Raw genomic sequence first — 21,426 nt, forward strand, 5'->3', positions numbered from 1 at the left:
AGTTATCTAGGTCATCCAGGGCTAAAAGGGGAAGTTCATGGGTGGGACAGCATAGCTCCTTATTTAGCTGTAAAGCTAGCAGTATGTTTATTTGAGATGGATGTCTTTGGAATGGATGCCTTGCAATCAAAAGCTTACTGTCAGGCACCTCTGTTACAATTTAAAAAGCTAATTGTCTGGCACTTTTCACTCACCTATTATTATTTTTATTTTTTATGATGGCCATCCTATAACAGGTGTGAGGTGATATGTCAATGCAGTCTTGATTTGCACTTCCCTGATGGTTAGTGATGTTGAATGGATAAGGAAAGTGTGTGATAAAGAAAATGTGGTATTAATATACAATGGAATGTTATTCAGCCTTAAAAAGGAAGGAAATCCTGTGATTTTTGACAACATGGATGGAAGTGGTGAACGTTATATTGAGTGAAATAACCTAGACACAGAAAGACAAATACTGTATGATCTCACTTATATGTGGAATCTAAAATAGTCAAACTCATAGAAGCAGAGTACAGTGGTGGTTACTAGGGGCTTGGGAGGGTAGGGGAAATGGGGAGATGTTCATCATGAATAAATAAGTTCTGGAGATCTGATGTATAGCATACTGACTATAGATATGTTAAAACAAGATAACAGGCCCAAAATGGAGTTGCTTATGCTAAGCCCCACATCATCAAATTGAGACTTTAACTAGTTTTGGCTCTCCCAGAAACCAGAAACTTTTTGATGCACTAGTTAAATAATCTGCCTAATAGATTCCTACCACTCCCTTAAAGAAAGTTACCTTGCAATATAGGACCTGCTTTTTTGCCTAGTATAACATCCTTGTTCCCGCTTCCTCCTGCCTATAAAAGTCTTTAATTTTGTATAGCTCCTTGGAGCTCCTTTCTATCTGTTATACTGGATGCTGCCTGATCCATGAATCATTGAGTAAAGCCAATAAGATCTTCAAAATGTACTCCGTTAAGGGGCACCTGGCTGATTCAGTCTGAGGAGTGTACAACTCTTGATCTTGGGGTTGTGGGTTTGAGCTCCATGTTGGGCGTAGAGATTACTAAAAATAAATACACAAGCTAAAAAAATTTTACTCAGTTAATTTTTTTGTTTAACAGGTGGCGAAATAGTACTATATACTTGAAATTTGCTAACGGGATAAATCCTAAGTGCTCTTACCACACACACACACACAAAACAGTGAGGTGACAGATTTGATAATTAGCCTAATTGTAGTGATTATTTCACAATGTATATGTATACCAAATCCATTTATAAAGTGATTTCTTTCTGTATCTGCTGTAACTCAAATGATTTCAGTTTATCCTTACAAACACACACACACACACACACACACACACACACACACACACACACTTCCTTTCTTTAGCCCTAGCATCTTCATACATCTCCCCAGTTTGTTTAAAACAGTCAGAGGGAGAAGGAAAGGATTTAAGAATTGAGAGGGGTCTCTTCCTCTGAGTAAATGAGACAAAGGTTTCTGTGTCATGGTCATGGATCTGATAGGCATTAGTCTTTGACCAGAGTTTATGAGGATATTAAGGTGTGTGCATATTTATAAACTTAAGAATGCAAAGAATTATTCCCTACCCAGAAGGAAAAAATAATCCCCCCAAAAGAACGACAGCACAGCCTTCTCAGATACCTGCAGTTTATGTCCTTTATTACAAGGAAAACATGAAAAACATTTCAGTCAGGAAGAGTGAATAAGTCATAAATGATCTAGTACATTTTTAATATTCTGACTTATTAGAGTGATTCAAAAGTCGTTGAGAGAGAGAAAGAAAATCCCTCGCATCATTTCCTGATCTTATTAGAGCCCAGCATAACAAGGGAGCCAAATCACACAGATAGAGTTCTCATTTGCCAGCATACATTTCCAAATTTGTAATGCTTCTCCCAACAGCTGACTCTGGGAAACAACAAAAAGCAGTTACTTTCAAAACGCTCCTTGTGATGAAGTGGAGAAAGCCCTGGATTGGTAGTCAGTTCAACTGGATTTCTGTCTCAGTTATTCCACTAACTTCATGGTCTTCAGCAAATCTCTTAACTTTGGGCTCCTACATACAACAGGCAGCATTACAGGAGTGCTGTGCTATTAAAATGAGATAATTTAGATGAAAGCACTTTGAAATGCTTGAAGTGCTATATAAATACAGATAATGACTAAATTCCAGAGGATAGGATCTGATGAGAGAGCTCAACTGACCAGTATGATAAAAGAAAGCAAAAAAGTTTACTATAGAAAAGCCCAGCCTCATTTTATGTCTCCATTTCTCTTTGATACAATGTGCTTAACAGAATGGGTTATAAAGAGAAAAAGAATAAGAAGTAGAGGAGACAGAGCCTGGGGCAGCTCAAATGCATTACTCATTGCAGTTTACGCATTAAGTTGAAGGCCAAGGGCTGGATTGTCACCCCTGCATGATGGTGTCTATCTGTCAAAGTGTACAGGCATCTCGGGGTTACCCTCACAGGCAATGACCACACGCCTGGTGCTTGCCAAGGCCCTATATCTGCAGTTGGGGGTCCTGGAACTTCCTGTCTCCCTGCAGTCTGTGACCTTCACTACACCCTCATGGCAGTTCATCTTGCCATTCTTGCACTGGATATTAGTGGTGCTGCAGATACTACGAATGTTCCAGATGTCTTCATGGATGAAAGTGTTGACATGCTTGCACTGACGCATGGTCATCTTCCGTCTTTGCATCATCAAGTTGCAGTAGGCATCGTTGCCACCTGTCCCCTCAGGGTCCACATGTTGCCGCAGGAATCGTTGGTACATGCGATCCTGGCCATAGGAGGGCTGCACCAGCCCCAGCATGGTCAGCAGCAAGAGCAGAAGCAATGCATGAATCCTCTGGAGAGCCATCACGACCTTGGAGATGCCTAGAGAGAAGCCCAAGGGGAAGGAGAAAGGAAGGTAAGATTTGGGCACCGGAGAGAGGTGAAGAGAATGGCAAACTGTCATTTCCTCAACTCTAGTCTCCTCTTTCCTCCTTATCTGTACCTTATCAGCTCCTCACTCTTCTCTGCTCACGACTTTTCTTGTCTTGCTTTTGCTAGAGCAAAGAGTATGTAAACATGGCTTTTTCTGGAAGCAAGAGTCGTTCTCTTTTATGGAGAGAAGTTGCTGCATTGAGCACAATAACTCAGGGTGGACACTGACCAGGTGGCTGTCCATTGTATCTGGCCTGTATGGTTAGAGTGTGAACAGGAAGAAAAGGCAGAGCTAAGTGAAACTGGAGTTGACTATTTCTTGAGGTAATTCTCCAGTCATGTGATCTTTGGAGTGTTGAGTCCTCTGGAGACTCTGATTCCCAAAAATTTGGATAGACTCAGAGTATGTCTTTTTTCTCTTCTCTTCTCTTCTTTTCTTTTTTTTTGAGAGAGCAGGGGAGGGGCAGACAGAGAAGAAGAGAGAGAGACAATTCCAAGTAGACTCTGCATGGGCATTGCGGAGCTTGATGGGGGCATGAACTCACGAACTGTGAGATCATGACCTGAGCCAAAATCAAGAGTCAGACACTAGCACTTAACTGACTGAGCCACCCAGGTGTCACTAGACTCAAGATACGTCAAAGAAAGCTGATGAACTGATTTTAATTCCTTATATCTGGAATTGAAGAAGTACAGAAAAGAGGTCGGGGCAGTATTAGGTATTAGTATTAGTATTAATATTTAATTTTCTTCTTAACTGGCTATTCTCCTATGATATTAAAATCAGGGCCTTTTGGAAATCCTGTTAATATTACGTAAAGAAACCCTACAAAAGCAGAGTATCAAGTCTCAGTGCACTAAAGGTAGTAAATATTGGCTGAGTAAACTAATAAACGAAATGCATGAGCTTGTGAACAAATGAAGTGAAATGGATATAGAGCGCGAAGGTGTTTTCCAGGCTTGTGGAATTAACCAAGAAGCTAAGAAACATTAAAAAAATAAATCTTGGGGGGCCTGGGGGGCTCAGTGGGTTAAGCATCCCACTTCGGCTCAGGTCATGATCTCACTGTTTGTGGGTTCAAGTCCCACATCGGGCTTTGGGCTGACAGCTCAGATTCAGAGCCTGCTTCAGATTATGTCTCCCTCTCTCTCTGCTCCTCCCCCACTCACACTCTGTCTCTCTCTCACAAGAATAAATAAAACATTTAAAACAAAGTTAAAAAAAATAAATCTAGGGGCACCTGGGTGGCTCAGTCGGTTAAGCATCCAACTTCAGCTCAGGTCATGATCTCACGGTTCATGGGTTCAAGCCCCCTGCTTCAGATCCTGTGTGCCCCCTCTCTCTGCCCCTCCCTTGCTCATGCTCTCTCTTTCTCTCTCACTCTTTCAAAAATAAATAAACATTTAAAAATAAATAAAGAAATATAAATAGCACAATCTCCACAAAAAAGGATGTGGATTGTGGGGTTTTCTTTTTCTGTTTCCATGTACAACCCAAAAAACTAGGCCCTGCTGATATACTCCATTGTCCTGCATCTATCCTTGATGCTCTGCCTGTCTTGTCAATAGCTGTTGGTAATTCTCTGTATTCTCTGGCTGCAGGATCTTTGTGCTGGCACCTCTTGATGGTGGGAAATAAACATTTATTTTACAGAGTCAACAAACAAACAAACAAACAAACACCTCTGGAGCAACGACAAAGAAAGCATTGTGATCTAGTTGCAGAACATTGCTGCTAGGGACTAATTAAAGAAAAGAATCCAAAGCCTATCTGGCTCTAAAATCTGTACTCTTTCTGCCATCTTCTAATTGCCTCTCCCACCCTACATCCCAAATATCCAAGGTACTATAGATGTTTGTGCTCAGAGTTGGTTCTCTCTAGCAACAGAATGTAATCAGGGGTGGAATAGGGTGGGAGTAGAGGTGGGAGTCACTTACCACACTAACTCACTAGCTAGATGCTGCCTTCTGGCTGTCAGTCTGGGACTGACATGAACTCAAACTGTGAACTACTTGACTCTTATGATGAGGCAGGGTTGACTCAGTAGAGGGAAAAAAAAAATCTCCAATTCAACAGGGAGTGAGCATCCCAATAGCAAAGGCAATTTTTTTGAGGAAGACTGGCCCATTTCTACACTTGCAGTCCAAGGGCTGGCCTCAGCTGAACCCCTGGGTTGACATATATGGGCACTACTGGCCTTTGTTTGCAAAGGTGCTGCTTCCTGATGCCGGATCACGCGTGTAAGTGACTGAAATGGCTGATGAGGGACCTGCGATCTGTTCCACGTAAAGCCTACACTTTGGTTAGTGGTAATGACAGAATGAAACATAACCATCATTCTTTTACATGCCACCTTCTATGTTCACAGCCACCTTTTGCCTGTGCACAGAAAGTTGTAAAGCTCTATGTCATATTGCTGTGCCTGCAGCTGATATGAGAGATGGAGTCAGGAAGAGAGGGAAGTGAAGGAGTCATGGGAAGAAAGATGGATGGGAGAAATGATGCTCAATTTACTCCTCACACCAGCACCCATGGATACAACTTCTGAAGGCACACTTAGCACTTGGGTAATGGCTTCATCACAATGACGTACTTTGGGTTGTTTTTCCCAGATCTGATCTTGCACCTCTCATCTTGCACAGTTCTGTCTACTTTCTCTCATCCTTCTTTGTGACCAAGATCATGGTTCAGCAAAATAACTGACTACAGAGAAAACTTGAACTATTCATACAAGAACAAACCCATGGCTTCAGCCACAATAACGAACTGATTTAACAAGACATGGGAAAATATTTGCGAACCAAAGTCCAATGTAGACGTCAATGGGTACATCTCAGGGTGCTAGGTACTACAGAAAATCAAATGATGCCTGAATCATCCCAACACATAGTTTTTGGTCAGAGTTTGTCCCCAAGTCTTTCTTCACTGCACCAGATTGACTCTCAATAAGAACTAATTTCTATATGGTGATCCCGAAAACCTAGCTTTGCCACATTAACTGTGTGACCTTGGGGAAATTACTTAATCTCTCAGCCTATTTTCTCGTAAGTAAAATGAGCATAATGGTAATACCCACCTCTTAGAGATGTTATGAAGAATTAATGATAAAATCAATGTCAAGTGCTTATCACAACGCCCAGCCCATGATAGTGTTTAGTAAATGTTGGCAATGATCTTTTCATAATTTCCATTCCTCTTGTTTTCCTTTGCTTCCTTCAATCTGATGAAAATAATGAATAACTGCACCAAACTGCATACATTTTGGATCCCTTCCCCCTTATTTTGTAGAGTACCTATATTCCCAAGAAATTACAAGGCCCCTTTTAAGCTGAATTATCTCACCTACTAGCATTTCTGCTGTGTCTCTAGAGAAATTTGTCCTGTCCAAATTGCACTGAAGTTTCTTCCTTGAATGTGACCAATCCTCAAAGGACTTGACACTTTTGAAGTTTTTCTTCTCTTTCCCTTGCAAAGTCAATAAAGTACAGCTGACCAGTACTGCAACTCCTCAAATGATTCACTCCAGATGAAATGACTTGCCTGTGACTTGACATTTCATTCTAAACAGCTTTTGACAGTGAGAGAACAAGAGACCCAGAGCAAAAAGTGCTAGGATTGGCCACCAAGCTGCTACTAGCTCCAAAAGCAGGACAGGAAGCGCCCACAGCCCGTTGCCATGTCATCTCCGGGGAAACAGTCATTTGACCCAACACTAGAGCAGAGTTTGCAATGGTAATGCTCTAAGCAGATGTTTGGAGAAGACATGAGTTTTCTTAGATATGGTGTGATCAATATAATAATGGTCTGTGCCTTTAACCTTCTATATCAAGAGAGGGGCAATGATCTGTATGGAAGTCACTTTGCCTCATATCAAGGACATAGTACTGGTTGGAGACCCTGAGAAAGCGTCCAAATATTCTACCACAAATTGGAATTTTCTTACCCTTTAAGGAGTTTTTAAGATTTTATGATAAGGCACATTTTCTAATAAGAGAGGTTCGGAAAATTCTTCTCTCTAATGACAGTGTTTTCAATTTTGAAATAGATAACTCAAGGCGGACAGATTCATGTGCTGAGTATACACCTGTAACCTACTTCTCCATCACTTCCTCCCCAAATCTGAATATTTTCAGGGAGGCTGGGCTCTCCCAGATGGCACCTAGACACTGATCTATAACCCGAGTATTGAGAAACCAGGGTTCTTGGCCCATTTAAGAGCAATGTGGGCAGCAGGGGAGGCCACCACTGGGGATACTGTGACCACGACAGTTATACATTCACAAGATGGCAAACTGTAATTTATAACTGTAATTTATCAACTGCTTTCTAAATAAAATATTGAGACACCTGTTGATAGGAATTAGGTTAACAGGAAGTTAATCACTTAACCTGTGGACTGATAAGTATATTTTACAAAGAGAATGTCGTTAACTTGAGTTTCTGTTTACTTGAAAACCAAATCTAGTTGAAGAAGAATAAAAAATAAGCTTGGAATCTTTCTATGCCTTCCCAAAGATCTCACAGTTGCCAGACATTATTTGATCAAGTAAGAGATTAGGGAGAAAAGACTGTAATAATGAATGAATGAATGAATGAATAATAAAGTAATCACTTTTTGATCTTTATATAAAATAGCCATGAGAATATCCGGGGAGTATTCCATTCAAGGCAACATAAAAAAATTAGCTCCTGGGGCGCCTGGGTGGCGCAGTCGGTTAAGCGTCCGACTTCAGCCAGGTCACGATCTCGCGGTCCGTGAGTTCGAGCCCCGCGTCAGGCTCTGGGCTGATGGCTCGGAGCCTGGAGCCTGTTTCCGATTCTGTGTCTCCCTCTCTCTGCCCCTCCCCCGTTCATGCTCTGTCTCTCTCTGTCCCAAAAATAAATAAACGTTGAAAAAAAAAATTAAAAAAAAAATTAGCTCCTGCTTAAGATAAGAGGTGTCTACTCTGCATGGATTTTGGTATTGATGCAGGGTTACATGTATGGGTGTGGGAAAGAGAGAAAATGTGATTAATCTGTTGGTATTTAGTCCTCAACTTTTCTCAAGGTTTAACATTTGTAAAAGTAATATTGGGCTTATTATTTGCCCCTTCTGAAAATTCTGCTTAGTTGCCATAAGCCCTGGAATTTTCCTAGTTCTTTCTGTAAGACGAATTTAACCACCTTCTTTTTACACAAAGGTAAAGTCCACCTCCCTACTGACTAATGAGGAACTGGCTGATAAGGAAAAGGGCATTTCTATTGTATCCAATCCTCTCAGGGAGCAGCTGAGTAGAGAAAATGGGGTTTTAATAGATTTATAGGCCAATAATCAGTGAGAAGACTTTGATTCTTACTGATTTCAGAGTCATTTTTTATTTCTTAAGCATGTTGTAAAAAGGAAAGCAAGAGATCCAGGCAGGTCATTCTCCGGGCCCCTGGCAATGAATGTTGCCACCACTGTTCTGGGGTGTGGAGGGAAATGCAAGGAAAGGGGAGCAGAGCCAGCTGTGGCCTGCTGGTTATGGACGGAAAAAGGACTCATCAAAGTGGACAGGCAGGCCATTTTCACAGGCAACAGCAATGTGTCTGAAGCCTGGTGTAGCTCTGTACCGGCAGGGAGGCCGGGGAGACCCTCCTACGTGCCTGCAGGTGGTGATCTGGAAAGGAGACTTGCTTAGTCTTAAAGCTTCTCCGTAAGGGTTTCCATTCTTATTTCCACAGATGGCCTTGATGCTGCCCTTGTTGCCATGAATAAAGGTGTTGGTGTCTTTGCAGGGTGTGGTCAGGCCTCGTCTCTCCATCATGCTTTCACAGTATCTGTCATTCCGGCCCTTTGGTTTGGCGTCATAGTGCTGGGTCAGGAAGTGTTTGTACCTGGAGTCATCCTGAGCCAGGGTTGGCGGGGTCAGACCCAGACCCAGCATGAAGACCAACAACAGGGGGCCCTGGCCCATCACCATCTCTTCCAACAGGGGCTCCTGCCAAGGGCAAAAGGAGGTGTGGTCGGGGCACAGAATGGCATTGCCAGATTAGGCTAAAAGGACAGGGACTTTCCTCTCTGACAGAGCTTCTAGAATCAGGTATCCTCAGTCACCTAAATACATCTTTTCTTTTCCCTTCCTCATTAATCTCAAACGTTTCATCAGTCCATTCCTTTGCAAAGTCGAATTAAAAGTTTCCTGAACACAACTCCCTGCTCCAACCATTCTTTCCTATCCCTTAGGATGGCTATTTACCTTTCTATCAATCACAGCATTACAAAATCCATCCACATTCTTTACTTCACTGATTAACATATTAACAACCTTTATGTAAGTCCCTACTGGGTACCAGACACTGTGCTAGGTCCTGGAACACAAAGACCATCAAGATACACCAAATGCCTCCCTGAAAGAGGATGGTGCATCCAGGGAGAAGGGACGGAGCTCCAATTTCCTGAGATGAGACAGTAAAATAGGAGGCCGAGAGCTATGAAGAAGGGGTACTTAGAGGGAACCCTGAGCCCAAGGAAGGGTCGATCAGAGGACTATTGAAGACAGGATGTCAGATACTCAAGTCAGTTAGTAAGCCGGCTGTGAGGAGAGCAGTTGAGAGCAGTTTTATCCTCAGGAGAAAGGAGGCAGACCTAGTTCCCCAAGAAGTAGGTGTTTCATGGCCAAAGGTGGAATTATGAGGTGCTATTTAGAACGAACAGGGAGGAACATGGAAGAACCCATGTAATGCTTGGAATTGGGTCTGGGTCAACTCTTAGGACTGGAAGAAGAAGAATAAAAGCTTATCCTCAGTTGTTTTATGCATTGGGGACACTTTGAATCATTCTCAGATAACATTTTCTTTTAAAAAAAAATATTTATTTTGAGAGAGAGAGAGAGAGACAGAGAGTCAGAGTCCCAAGCAGGCTCCAAGCCAAAATCAAGAGTGGGACGCTTAACTGACTGAGCCACCCAGGCGCCCCTCAGAGAATATTTTCTAATTTTTCCTGCACGTGTACGCAGACTGTTACACACAGGCAAATGATGTTACCTTGTGATAAAAACAAAAACAAAATAAAAACAACTCCTTAGACACTTTCCCCCCCTTAAACTCTATGGCTCAAACTCACAACCCTGAGATCAAGAGGCCTGCCAGGCACCCCTCCTTAGACTTTTTCAAGTCAAAGGCCTTACGATTTGCTGCAATGATTTCTCAAATTTTTCTCAGAGGAAGAAAAAGGAGAATAGGATCGCCACCATTCTCTCTCAGGAGCTGTCAATCTCAAACCGTAGAACTCACACATCCCAGGGGCGGTGTGTCAGACACTCAAACACACCCACAGGGTAAACAAGGTGCTTTTTACCTGGAACATGATGTTTACTCAGTGATAGATAATTAAAAATAGGATTAGGGATGCCTGGGTGGCTCAGTTGGTTAAGCATCCAACTCTTATTTTGGCTCAGGTCAGGATCTCACAGTTGTGACATCTAGCCATGTCCAGCTGCACACTGGGCATGGAGCCTGTTTAATATTCTTTCTCTCCCTCTCCCTCCAACCCTCTGCTTGCACTCTCTTTCTCTTTCTCTCTCTCAAGAAAAAAAAATAGAATTAAACACGTATAGATGATAACAAAATAGAGAAGAAATTCTTTATGGACTTTTAAGATTGTATTTCTTATGAAATTTGTAGATTTGAGAATTGAAAGATATTTGGTGTTTGCAGCAAGTAGTTTCTGACTATACCTTTAGTTCTTTGGAGAAAACCTTAAAGAGTATTCAGTGCCTTTTAAAACCACCATAGTCCTTGAAAACAATATTACATTATATGTTTACAATCTAGAATTTAAATAAAAATTTGAGGAAAAATATCATCTTGATTCTACATAAGTCAGAAAAAAAAAAAACACCATAGTCCTACACATTATATCAAATACATGTGAATGCCCCATATCCAACAATAAAAAAAATGACTTTTCACTGAATATCTGAAACTGATTTTTATAATTTTGTTTCTCAAATTGTCTGTGAGTAATTAATTTAATTTATGAACAGCTAGGTTTTTTTGGCAATCATCACACATACTGAGAAATTCTCATAATGGGAGAATATTTTGACCTTTGAATTATTCTTGAATGTAATATAATTCTTTTGAATACTAAATTTAATAATAGATGGTATATTATCATAGATATTAAATTAATTATTGATTTTTATGTTGTGCTTTTTTGTGTGTAAGTCAATAAACATTATTTTCATATAAAATTATTTTGGTAGACCTTACAGAGGCAATAGGTCCTAGCAGTAAGCCTGTTGCTAAACAGCCCTGGGAGTATGATCCAGGGTTTTTCTGGTTACATGGAAGGCATGTGACAGAGTAAGCAAAGTGAGCTCTCATTCTCATCAACATTTGGCATTGATCCACCTTGTCTGTTTCATAATAACTATAAACAAATTTGGTACACTGCTGAAAAATACCAGATTAGACACTGAGGAATCTTTTGACCATTCTACAATACTGAAATAACCAGCGGCTGAAAAGGTTTCCATTAAGCACACAGAGTATCATTTGTAATAGAATCAAGTGAAATTGTGTTCTTGGAAGTTTAGCAAGAAAGTGGCACATCATTGCTGGGAGGAGAGCCACTCCTAAAAGAATAACAGGTATTCCTACGTGGTTGCTGCTCCAATACAGTATCTACCAAGTTCTTTACACTTACATTGCGCTTTTCATTCTCCTGGCTGTGTTTTCTTTTTCTAGTTTTTTTTGGAAGACCTCATCAAAGTTTTATTGACTTGTAATCAACTAAGTTTCCTGTTCAGCAATGCCTTCTAACATCAAAGGTATTGTAGAATAACAGTATGTCAAGATAGGAGGGACGTTAGAGACCACACAGTCAACACCTCTCTGCCAGAGAGGGAGAAATCCCAGAGTTAAAAAGAAAAAAAAAAAAAAAAAAAAAAAATCAGGAAGTAGAACCAGAGCTGGTAGTACCCAAAAGAGTCGTTAGGTGGCAGTGGTGGATAGGAATGTTGCCAAGGGTTTCCACGCTGGGGAGGAGACCATGGGTGCTTGTAGGAAGTGCCAGTGTTAACAGGCTGTGGGGATATCACTGCTCACAGAAGGGAGTATGAGCTGGCAGGTCTGCCAAGAGTGTCTGTCCAAACACTCTATGCTTTAGATATTAAGATCAAGGACACTTTACTAGATATAAGTGTTAAAGCAAAAGTCACGAAGCTGATCTGTCCACAAGGATATAATAAAATAAAGGTTATCTCTTGTCAGGTTTCATGGGTGCCATTTCCAAGCCATTATCTATGTGATCTTGGGCCAACAATGACCTGTTTACTTGTCAGTGTTTCCTACTGGTGTGTAATCTATAGGAGGGCAGAGCCGATATTAGTCACCTTGAATCATCACAGTGTCTGCCTCATGGTAGACCCTCAATAATTATGTTTTCAATGGCTGACTTCATTTTCCTCTCCAGGCCTACTGTATTCATCTGTAAAACTTTTAGGGTTGCTAACTCTAAATGCCTCTTTCTCCATGGTTCTCATTAAGCATAAAAGCCTTTTCTAGTTCCATCAGGATGGAATTGCAGAGACAAGTTTGTGTCTAAGTGTAGTTGGTGGCACAAGGCACCACCTGGAAGAAACAGATGATAGGTTGACTGAGACACATCATCTCTTAAGGTTTGGTGTGTAAGCCAAGCCTACAGCCCACCTCTAGTTAAGACATTGGACTGACACGACACAGGAACTTCACATCCTAAAAAACCGCTTGCTTGTTGGAGCTTGAAGGCCCTCATGTCCTAGCCTTAGAGGTTAAGGAATATTTTTGTTTCTGATTTGCAGCATTTGTACATTCATTCTGTAACAACTTAGCTGAGGTTTTCCCAGGTTTACTGCAATCTTAACTCCCTCAGCCACCCAGAAACCAATCCTAGCAAGTATACACTAGGGCCACCAGTAACAACATCTGCTCTCCCACTCATAACTTCCTCACTTATATACTCAATACTAAACTTCCCCTAAAGAGAGGTCAAATGGAATTGGGAGAAAACAAGTAAGAGATTATTTGTGGTGGGGAAGCAAACCTGCCCAGGCCAAGGGTACAGAGATCTGGTGGTCAAATTCATTCACATTTGTCCTTCCACACCCAAGCACATAACCATCACATTTTTCTTACTGGAATCTGTTCCACAATTTGTTTTCTAGATTAACTTTACCTTCTACCTCAAACAATCCTTTAATCTTTACAAAAACTAATATTCTCTCTCCTCACAGGCAATGCTTTGTATTCAAGAGATCTATCAAACTTTATTCACTAGGGAGTTAACTAGACAGTTTATGATCAGTGACTATGGTTACAGCTTCCATAAATATGGTCTCACACTTTTATTTGTCCTAGGGCAATATTCTCCAAAGTGGAAGCAGGACACCTAATGCATATTCCTCCCTTGTCCCCTTTCCTTCCTTCTTCTGTTCAACCTGCAGTGTACCTTTTCTTTTCTTTTCTTTTCTTTTCTTTTCTTTTCTTTTCTTTTTTCTTTTTTATTTTTTTTTTTTTTTTTTTTTTTTTTTTTTTTTTTGCTTTTGCCATGTGTTGTTCTATTGTGCTTTCAAAGAGACCCAAAACTTTCTTAAGGAAAGAATTAGCAGGAAAGATTACAAGAAAACCAAGGTAAAAGTATACTTTCTGTTTCTTTCCTTGTTAAGCCACATATGACATCAGGGCGGAGGGGTGGGGGTCCAGATACCCTTCAGCAAATGCTTTTCCCAGATCTGTGGGGACTTTATCACAATTTAGGAATCCCTTCTAAATCTCTACTTGTTCCCAGTATCACTAATTTCCTTTTATTTCTACATTTAGGCTAGCCCAGAAGAAATCTGTTTGCATTTTACATTTTAGAATCTGACTTATTTCCTTCTTAATTCGTGAACTTGGACCAAGAGTTTTTAAAAGGGAAAAAATGGTTTCACTGAAGTGGATGGATGTCTAGAAATAGTATACATATAAACAAACAGAAAAATAGATTACCCAGGAGGAAGAATCTTACAAAAGTCTGGAAGTTTCCCTCCAACTGAAGATGGGTTCCAGCTGTTTGTTCCTGGAGATGAGTTCCAGCTGTGTGAACCTAGAGGCCCCTTTTGGTTCTCATTATATAGTGATCAGATAAATGGGGTGGGAAGACTAGATCTAAAGATCTCTGATCCTGGGAGAGACATGAAAACCAAGGACACTGCTCTTGGACAAACAAGGAGAGTCATTCACCTTTTCCCTGGGCATGACTGGGTCAAATATTAACCCACCTGAATGGATTAGAAATTTGTTCTGGAAGGCCAAGTTTGATAAACATGGCCTTTTGTCCCATAGCTGCCTATTTCTGATGTCTGTGGTTCTGACTCTTGCCCATGGCAGGACATGCAGTAATCTGGATCCAGAAGATGTTGTTTCTGATCCTATGGGCCATCTCCAAGAACCGCCTTGGAGAAAGCCTACAGAGTAAGACGATGCTGTTTCACTGTCCTTTGTTCTTACCCACATAATTTTGTTTCATGAAAAATGCTAAGTAGGCTATTTCATCAACTTCACAGAACCAGGAAAGTATTCCCAGAGAAGGTTACGTGACAGCTATTCATACCCTGCCTGTGACCTGAACCTTCCAGCTACTAACCCTCAGAAGTTTCCTGGCTGTATTTCCTGGGCTTCTCCTTCCTTTCATCCTAACCTGTTCACAAGAGATAAATCGCAAGCACTCAATTTTCTGTTCCTTGTAACACAGTTGCGAAATTTATCTCCACCATCAGTGCAACACTGATACTGCATCTACTCACAAAGCAGATTTGGATTTGTTGCTTGAATAGAAACAAGCCAACTGAGCCAAAGGTCACTGGGGTCACTTTATAAAGATCCTATAGTTTCAAATATCAGGTAGCTGCAGGCTGCCAACTGCTTCACAGACCCTCAGCAACCATCTACACTGGTGTGGCATCTCCAACAGGGCTCTTTTTTAAAAAATCCCCAACCCTCTCTTGTCATCCATCTACCTGTTTTCTGCCTGCCTGTCTTTGAGAAGGTGTCAGTAAAGACAGGCTGCCTGCCAATAAAATAACTGTACTTGAAATCATCATAATAATCATAATACTTACAGTCATTGCCTTTCATTTTATGATGCTCTCACATACGTGATCATATTTAACTGTCACCAGGACTGTGTGAGGTAGGTGTTACGTTAAGCCAGGAAGCTCCCAGATCAAACAGCAGGGGAATGGTTTAGGCAGACTTCAAACCTCTCATCTTCGGGGAGCGGATCTACTTATCTTTCCAGACTCAGCATGAGCGGCGCCTTCTCTGAGTCCTGCCAGGTGCTTCACAGTCCCACCCATCCCAGGAGGAGTTGCCCACGTCTTCCTTTGGGGGATTCTCTGTACCCAGGACACACCGTGCTGAGGCCAGCATGGAGCAGCGGTGCCAAGCTGACTCTAGACTTCAGGTGGGTCCTGGTGTGGGTGAAAAGCTAGTGGGTCAGCCCAAGTGAAGCCTATTTGTGTCAGAGTCTGTGACGCTCCAGGGATGGATTCATCCATAGAGAAGGCCATGATAAGAGGTGGGAGAAAGATGCCAAGGCCGTGGACCGGTGTTGGGCAAGGAATATGGTGTGCTTCATTCACATCCCCTCTGACCTGGCCTCCTGGGCCTACAGGGAGGGCTCTACAATAAAAATCAAGGTTGTTTCATGAAATCTCTCTAAGATTCAGGAAGCACACAGCCAACCACTGTAAACAAGTTCACTACATGGTTGACTGCAGGTGGTGTAGGGGGTGGGGCAGGAGGCAAAATACCTTCCTGGAGGAGGCTCCTGTTGAGACAGAGTTGAGTCGAGTCTGGACAAGAACTACAGCAACAGGTCAGACCATGTGCTCTATCAAAAAGGAAGAGGACACTGTGTGTTGGCATCTTCAAGCATTCTCAGCAGCATGGGACCCTTTTAGGGCAGGCATAGACCTCCCCCAGGGAGCTGGAGTAAGAAAGAACCAAATGGCAGCCTCACTATGTTGGCTAAAGGGGCTAGTTTGCAAACATGTTTGCACCCCCTGGGAACTTCAGGAAAGCTCAGGGAAGAATGCGAGCTGATCTGGAGTTCTTACAACATGGGTGGGATGGATCTGGCTTTACTTCAGGTTAGGAAACAGGTCGTTAGCCATCACCCTTTGATGATTTCTGTCTCTGCATTAGATGGAATCCTTAGAGAGAAGAATAATGGTTTCATTCATCTCTGCATTCTTAGTATCTAAAAGAGTGACTGACTCCTAGTCCCCAAGCTTTTTTGTTACCTCTCATTGCTTCTAGAAATATACCATCTGATCTCACTTTGGAAATCCCAACCACAAACTCTCCTGGATTCCCTTAAGACTTACAAACACAATTGGGTTTGGCAACAGCTACTGGACAAGGCGGGCCTGACTCCCACTTAGAGCAGGAAGGCTTCCAAGGTTACCAGGAAGGCTCTGCTTCTGGCTGACTGGTAAATCCTGAAAGCCCATGAAGTACCTTCATTTCTTAGGTACTGGTCCCTGTTCCAATGCCAAAATTCCTAGGAGGATAAACTCCTTAAACAGCTGTCTGTGATTCACACATGCTTGGGCATGGGCTTTATGGCCCAGCTGAAGAATGGTTTTAGGCAACTGGAATGGCCTGAGGATTTGAGGAGGAAGAAGAGTGGGCAACATGGAGAGCCTGGAAAAGGACAACCTTCACTGGCTTTTCAGCTGTGTTGAGGCCCAGCCCTGCCTGAGCTTCACTTTTTCCCCCTGTTCTCTTCCCTTTTCCCGGCACCCCCCAGCCAAAGTCTGAGCTAAAAGGAAAAAGTCTGGTGCCAAAGTCTGAGCTAAAAGGAAAAAAGTCTGGGGAAGTGAGAAAAGGGCCGAGCACACAACCACAAACTGCCTCTCCCTCAGTACCTGGTGCCTCAGGGTTACTGAAGTCTCTGGAAAGGAAGGGACAGGCGTGTCCCTGATCCACACGATTGTTCTGCCAAATACCAAAGTTCAAAGTCTGTTAGGTACCAAGAAAATCAACAAGAAAAGGGGCCCACAGAGTGGGGACTCTACCTGCACCTAACAGGGTGCCCTAGTTCTCACTTTCCTTTTGTGGGCAAACCTGATATTTGAGAGTGGTACCTATTTTAAATTAATCATATATCACTATTTAAAGAGACGCTGAAGAGCTGAATTCTAAAAAGTTGTTAATGGGTTGCCTGCGTGGTTCAGCCAGTTAAGCATCTGACTCTTGATATCGGCTCGGCTAAGGGTCAGGATCTCACAGTTCATGGGATCAAGGCCCATGTTGTTGGTCTCTGTGCTGGCAGTGTAGAGCCTGCTTGGGATACTCTCTCTCCATCTCTGCCCCTCCCCTGCCTGCTCTGTCTCTGTCTCTCAAAATAAACACATATTAAAAAAAAATAAAGTTATTAGTCATTTTGTGGGGAGGACACGGCCAGGCCCATTGCAACACCCCTATGGCCTCAGCAATCCTGGACAGTGAAGCAGTAGCAAACTCCCACAGTCTGTGGAGATCAAGAGGACTTGATTAACAGGATCCTTCTCTGATAAATCACCTAAAACTCGAGCACACACAAACACACACACACACACACACACACACACACACACACACACACACAGTCCCATGGCCTGAAGCACCAGGCCAAACACCAACTCACACAAACAGACCAGCCTCTGATGTTAGCTTTATGCTGTATTGCTGGGAGCAGCCTCAGGCCTCTGCTCACAGCCAGGTCCCTTCTTTGCCTGTGGTATTTCACCTGACAAGTTGGGGAGAATTAACACCCTCCCCCACATAGGTGACAATGTAAAAAGCCAGTTAGGTGAATGGAGAATGGTTTGCTTTCAGTCCCATGGTTTTTCCTTTCTTTTCAGCTTGGCACAATGTGGTTATGATGAAAAACATAAAAGAAAGGTTTGGCAGGGGGGAAGTTTGACTATTTCATTAAAATGCATTTAAGTGCGGGGTGCCTGGGTTGCTCAGTCGGTTGCGCGGCCGACTTCGGCTCAGGTCATGATCTCGTGGTCCGTGAGTTCGAGCCCTGCGCTGGGCTCTGTGCTGACAGCTCAGAGCCTGGAGCCTGTTTCAGATTCCGTGTCTCCCTCTCTCTGACCCTCCCCCATTCATGCTCTGTCTCTCTCTATCTCAAAAATAAATAAACGTTAAAAAAGATTTTTTTAAATGCATTTAAGTGCTTACTCATTTGTATTTCTAAATACCTACAACAAGGAATTATATCTATATTTTTTCAGTAATTTTAATAGGTGTGAAGTAATTGTCAATTGAGAAAAACCCACTCATATATTTAAAAAAATGTTCTGACAGCTTGAATTTGAAAGTCATTCCCCTCTTCCTGAAATTTTTCTTGTGTCTCTTCTTCACTCCACTAGTTTCTTTGCATGTAGACACAGGAAGCCTGGGGTTCTCCTTCTAAGGACTCAAGTGCTGGTGTCCTTTACCCTTTAGACAGAGTACATATGTTTAATTCTGTCCTTAACACTAATTACAAAATTAGGCGATGGAGAGAAATGACTAATCTCTAAATTTGTTTTAACTCTAACTTTTTTTTAGGTTTATAAGCATGAAACTTATTGACTAACAGAAGTAATGGTTAAAAGAGGATGAAGCTCCAATGAAAAGAAGGATCACATCTCCAGGAATGGGTGGGTGGGGGGGCAGTATGACTGGGGGAAAATAAGCCACACTCTTGCTTACATGCCTGTGTATTTTCAAACAAAGACAAAAATTACACATGTACTGTCAACAAATGTGGGGCTTTGTGCCCATTCTCTCTCCCAGGTATCTCAAGGTGTTCTTCTAAGAATTACTATTAACAGAAATTGCTCTTTGCTCAAATATGGATTAAGTGAAAACTCCTACTGAGGGGTTTTACTGGCCTGATATGGTCCACTTTCTTAGCCATCTACTTTAATTTCTAAATCGCATGGGCAAATGCTTCCAACAATAGCTTGACAAATCTCTTACTTTTGCCTGCTTATAACCTGACATCTGCCCTTTCAACAATAGCCAGAAACATTCTTCTTTTCCTGGAATGGTTTTTCCCCATCTTCTCTGCCAAACTACAGCTCTTCTCCACATTACTAGAGTACCCTCTTTTATATAAGGGTCATTTACACACTGCCACCCCAAGATGTCCTAGAATAAGAAAGAGGGAGACCTGGAGGACTATCAAGCCCTCATTTTACAGATAAGGAAACTGAGGAACAGAGAAAGATAACATGCATTCTCCAAGGAACATCTGGTGTTCCAGGACCTAGAAGATTTCCAACACACTGCACAGCTTTCGTATTCCACACTAGCAATTTCTAGAAAATTAAAGCTTATTTTAAAGGTGCCACTGAAAGTTGTTGTTTAAGGGAAACCTATTGACTATTTCCATGAATTTCAAAATATTTTACTCCCCCTTTATCTGTAAAAGAGTTGCTTAAAATAAAGTGTATAAAAATTGTCCTTCGGCACTAACTAGTTAGTAACTGTAGTTAAGGAGTTCTTTGAATACCTGAGGCTGCTTCTGGGAAGTTAGTTGGCCAGTGCTATTCAGGTAATTATGTCACTTGCGCTTCTAGTGATTACATTTATGACTTGATTATAAGGTTCTTAGCAACACAGAGGGAGGGTCTTGCCTCATTTGCGATTTCCCTAGTCCCTGGCATGATGCTAAAACTGTTTTTACTGTCCTTCCTAAATAAAGATGCTCTGTTTCGCCCATGTGTTACCATGTGTTACCATATGACATGCTGTCTCAGAGTAAGAAGGCCAAGGATCCCAACATTCTAGTAAGAAAGCTTGGGTTAGAGGTTGTTTGCAGTGTCTCCAAGAAGTTCAGCCCTGGCTGAGGGTGGGTTAAGGGTGAGGAGACAGATGTGAGTAACCAGAAAATGAAAACATCAGCCCCAAGTGCCAGTTATGCTGGCAAAAAAAGAACAAGGCCTGCTTCATCAATCTGGCGATCCACCTGGGTACCAGGTAAAGAATCCTTAGGTTTGAGCAAGTGCAGGCTCCCCCCTACCCGCCCCCCACTCCCCGCCTCCATTCTGTCCGCCAATTCTGTGCTCCCCCTCTGAGCCCACATTCTAGGCAACAGATTGTCATGCTGCCATCTCTGCTCAGCTGCGGGAAGTAAACCTCAGGGCGGGAATGTAGACTCGCTAAGTCGTACGAGAACAGGACTTCTACCTTCCTTCCCATTCCTCAGCAGCTCCAACCCGATTCCGCAAACGCCTCCCCGAAGAGCCCCACACTGACTCTGCTAAGAAGGGGCTCCTCGGGCCAAAACGCTCTTGGTAAAACTACTGACAAGGAGGAGGAGCGGAATGTGAACCCACCTCGGCCTCGGAGCAATGCTGCAGAAACGCTCAGGGCGGCGGAAAGAGAGGTTTTTCTCACCGGCTTCTTCCCCTCCCCTTGTTTGAGGATAGGGAGCTGGTAGAAAACGCAAAGACGTTTTTTTGAATCCTGTTTTGGATCCTGGGTGGGGTCAGTTTGCGATTGTGTACACTGCTACACCGACGGGCGGGGGATGCAGCGGAAAGGGGGCGGGGAGGAGGACGGCGTTGGAGCCTCTGTGCAGTTGGGACCGCGCCCTGTTTCCCCGAGCGGGCCTTTCCGGCCGGGACCTGCCTCTGGAGCAGGAGCTGGGGGCAGGTCCCTGCCTGGAAAGGGAGAGGGCCTTGGAGCCCTGAGCCCCACGCGCCGCGGCCTCTAGGACGCGACCTCCGGTGACAGCGGGCCTTGGGACACCGGTCCCCGCTCCCAGGAGCGAGGCGGTCCCTTCGAAGTGTCCGCTGGCGGAGAGTCCAGGAGACCAGGCAGTTTCTTCCCTCATAGCTCATCAGCCTCACCTGGCACGTGTTCGTCCAGTGCACCTTTCTTTTGCAGGACAGTCGGAAAGTGAGAAAGTTTGTACAGAACTAACTTTGGCGTAGTTTGGAAGGAAGGAGAAAAAGCAAAAGTCTGGGCTCGTCCGGGATTTGAACCCGGGACCTCTCGCACCCAAAGCGAGAATCATACCCCTAGACCAACGAGCCACGACAGCAAAGGCTTGCCCATGTTTCCTCTGAACATTACTTTTCCATTCACAGTTGGCCGCCAGGCTGCTCCTGAGTTCTGCTTGCATGTGGTGACATTACCTTTTGCCTTGCAGCCCTTTCTCCCATCTTCACAAAGTCTCACCCTTTTGAAAGCTGACACGGGTTCTAGCTTCGCTTATTCTCCCCGATCCACGTTTTGGAGCCCTCCAGAGGCCGGATAGGGTGAAGAGAGGCGACTTTTCAGACCTCGGGCGGCGTGTTGGGCTCCACCGAGCACCGCCAGACGGCTGAAGCTGCGAGCTGGATCCTGGAGGGAGCCTGGCGGGGGCCCGAGGGTCCGAGCCAACCTCGCCTGCGAGGCTGTAGGGTCCTGAGCCCAGGCCGGACACGCTTGCA

The 21,426-nt window shown here is 43.2% G+C and overlaps 2 protein-coding genes and 1 non-coding gene across 11 annotated transcripts; all 3 read right to left on the minus strand.

Moving 5' to 3' along the window:
- Positions 1 to 1,660: 1,660 nt before the first annotated feature.
- RNASE4 (ribonuclease A family member 4) lies at positions 1,661 to 20,456 on the minus strand. Of its 5 annotated transcripts, XM_086710246.1 has the most exons (3): positions 20,326 to 20,448; positions 15,757 to 15,836; positions 1,661 to 2,907 (listed from the first exon to the last, which is right to left on the minus strand). In XM_086710246.1, the coding sequence occupies exon 3, from the start codon at positions 2,888 to 2,890 to the stop codon at positions 2,453 to 2,455; it is 438 nt and encodes a 145-aa protein (XP_086566372.1). In that variant the 5' UTR covers positions 2,891 to 2,907; positions 15,757 to 15,836; positions 20,326 to 20,448; the 3' UTR covers positions 1,661 to 2,452. The 5 variants fall into 5 exon arrangements, with proteins under 5 accessions (XP_086566372.1, XP_025774448.1, XP_086566370.1 ...); XM_025918663.2 differs by lacking the exon at positions 15,757 to 15,836 and having other exon boundaries at positions 20,326 to 20,456; XM_086710244.1 differs by lacking the exons at positions 15,757 to 15,836; positions 20,326 to 20,448 and adding an exon at positions 13,971 to 14,096.
- Positions 8,284 to 20,462, minus strand: ANG (angiogenin). Of its 5 annotated transcripts, none has more exons than XM_086710240.1 (2): positions 20,326 to 20,462; positions 8,284 to 8,919 (listed from the first exon to the last, which is right to left on the minus strand). In XM_086710240.1, the coding sequence occupies exon 2, from the start codon at positions 8,899 to 8,901 to the stop codon at positions 8,461 to 8,463; it is 441 nt and encodes a 146-aa protein (XP_086566366.1). In that variant the 5' UTR covers positions 8,902 to 8,919; positions 20,326 to 20,462; the 3' UTR covers positions 8,284 to 8,460. The 5 variants fall into 5 exon arrangements, with proteins under 5 accessions (XP_086566366.1, XP_086566368.1, XP_086566364.1 ...); XM_086710242.1 differs by lacking the exon at positions 20,326 to 20,462 and adding an exon at positions 15,757 to 15,818; XM_086710238.1 differs by lacking the exon at positions 20,326 to 20,462 and adding an exon at positions 13,971 to 14,086.
- Positions 20,463 to 20,955: 493 nt separating this feature from the next.
- TRNAP-UGG (transfer RNA proline (anticodon UGG)) lies at positions 20,956 to 21,027 on the minus strand. Its single transcript has one exon. It is a non-coding gene; the product is annotated as a tRNA-Pro (tRNA).
- Positions 21,028 to 21,426: the final 399 nt, after the last annotated feature.

The sequence above is a fragment of the Puma concolor genome, chromosome B3 (assembly GCF_028749965.1).
Source record: "Puma concolor isolate L17-30 chromosome B3, mPumCon1.1.hap2, whole genome shotgun sequence".
Classification (NCBI taxonomy): domain Eukaryota; kingdom Metazoa; phylum Chordata; class Mammalia; order Carnivora; family Felidae; genus Puma; species Puma concolor.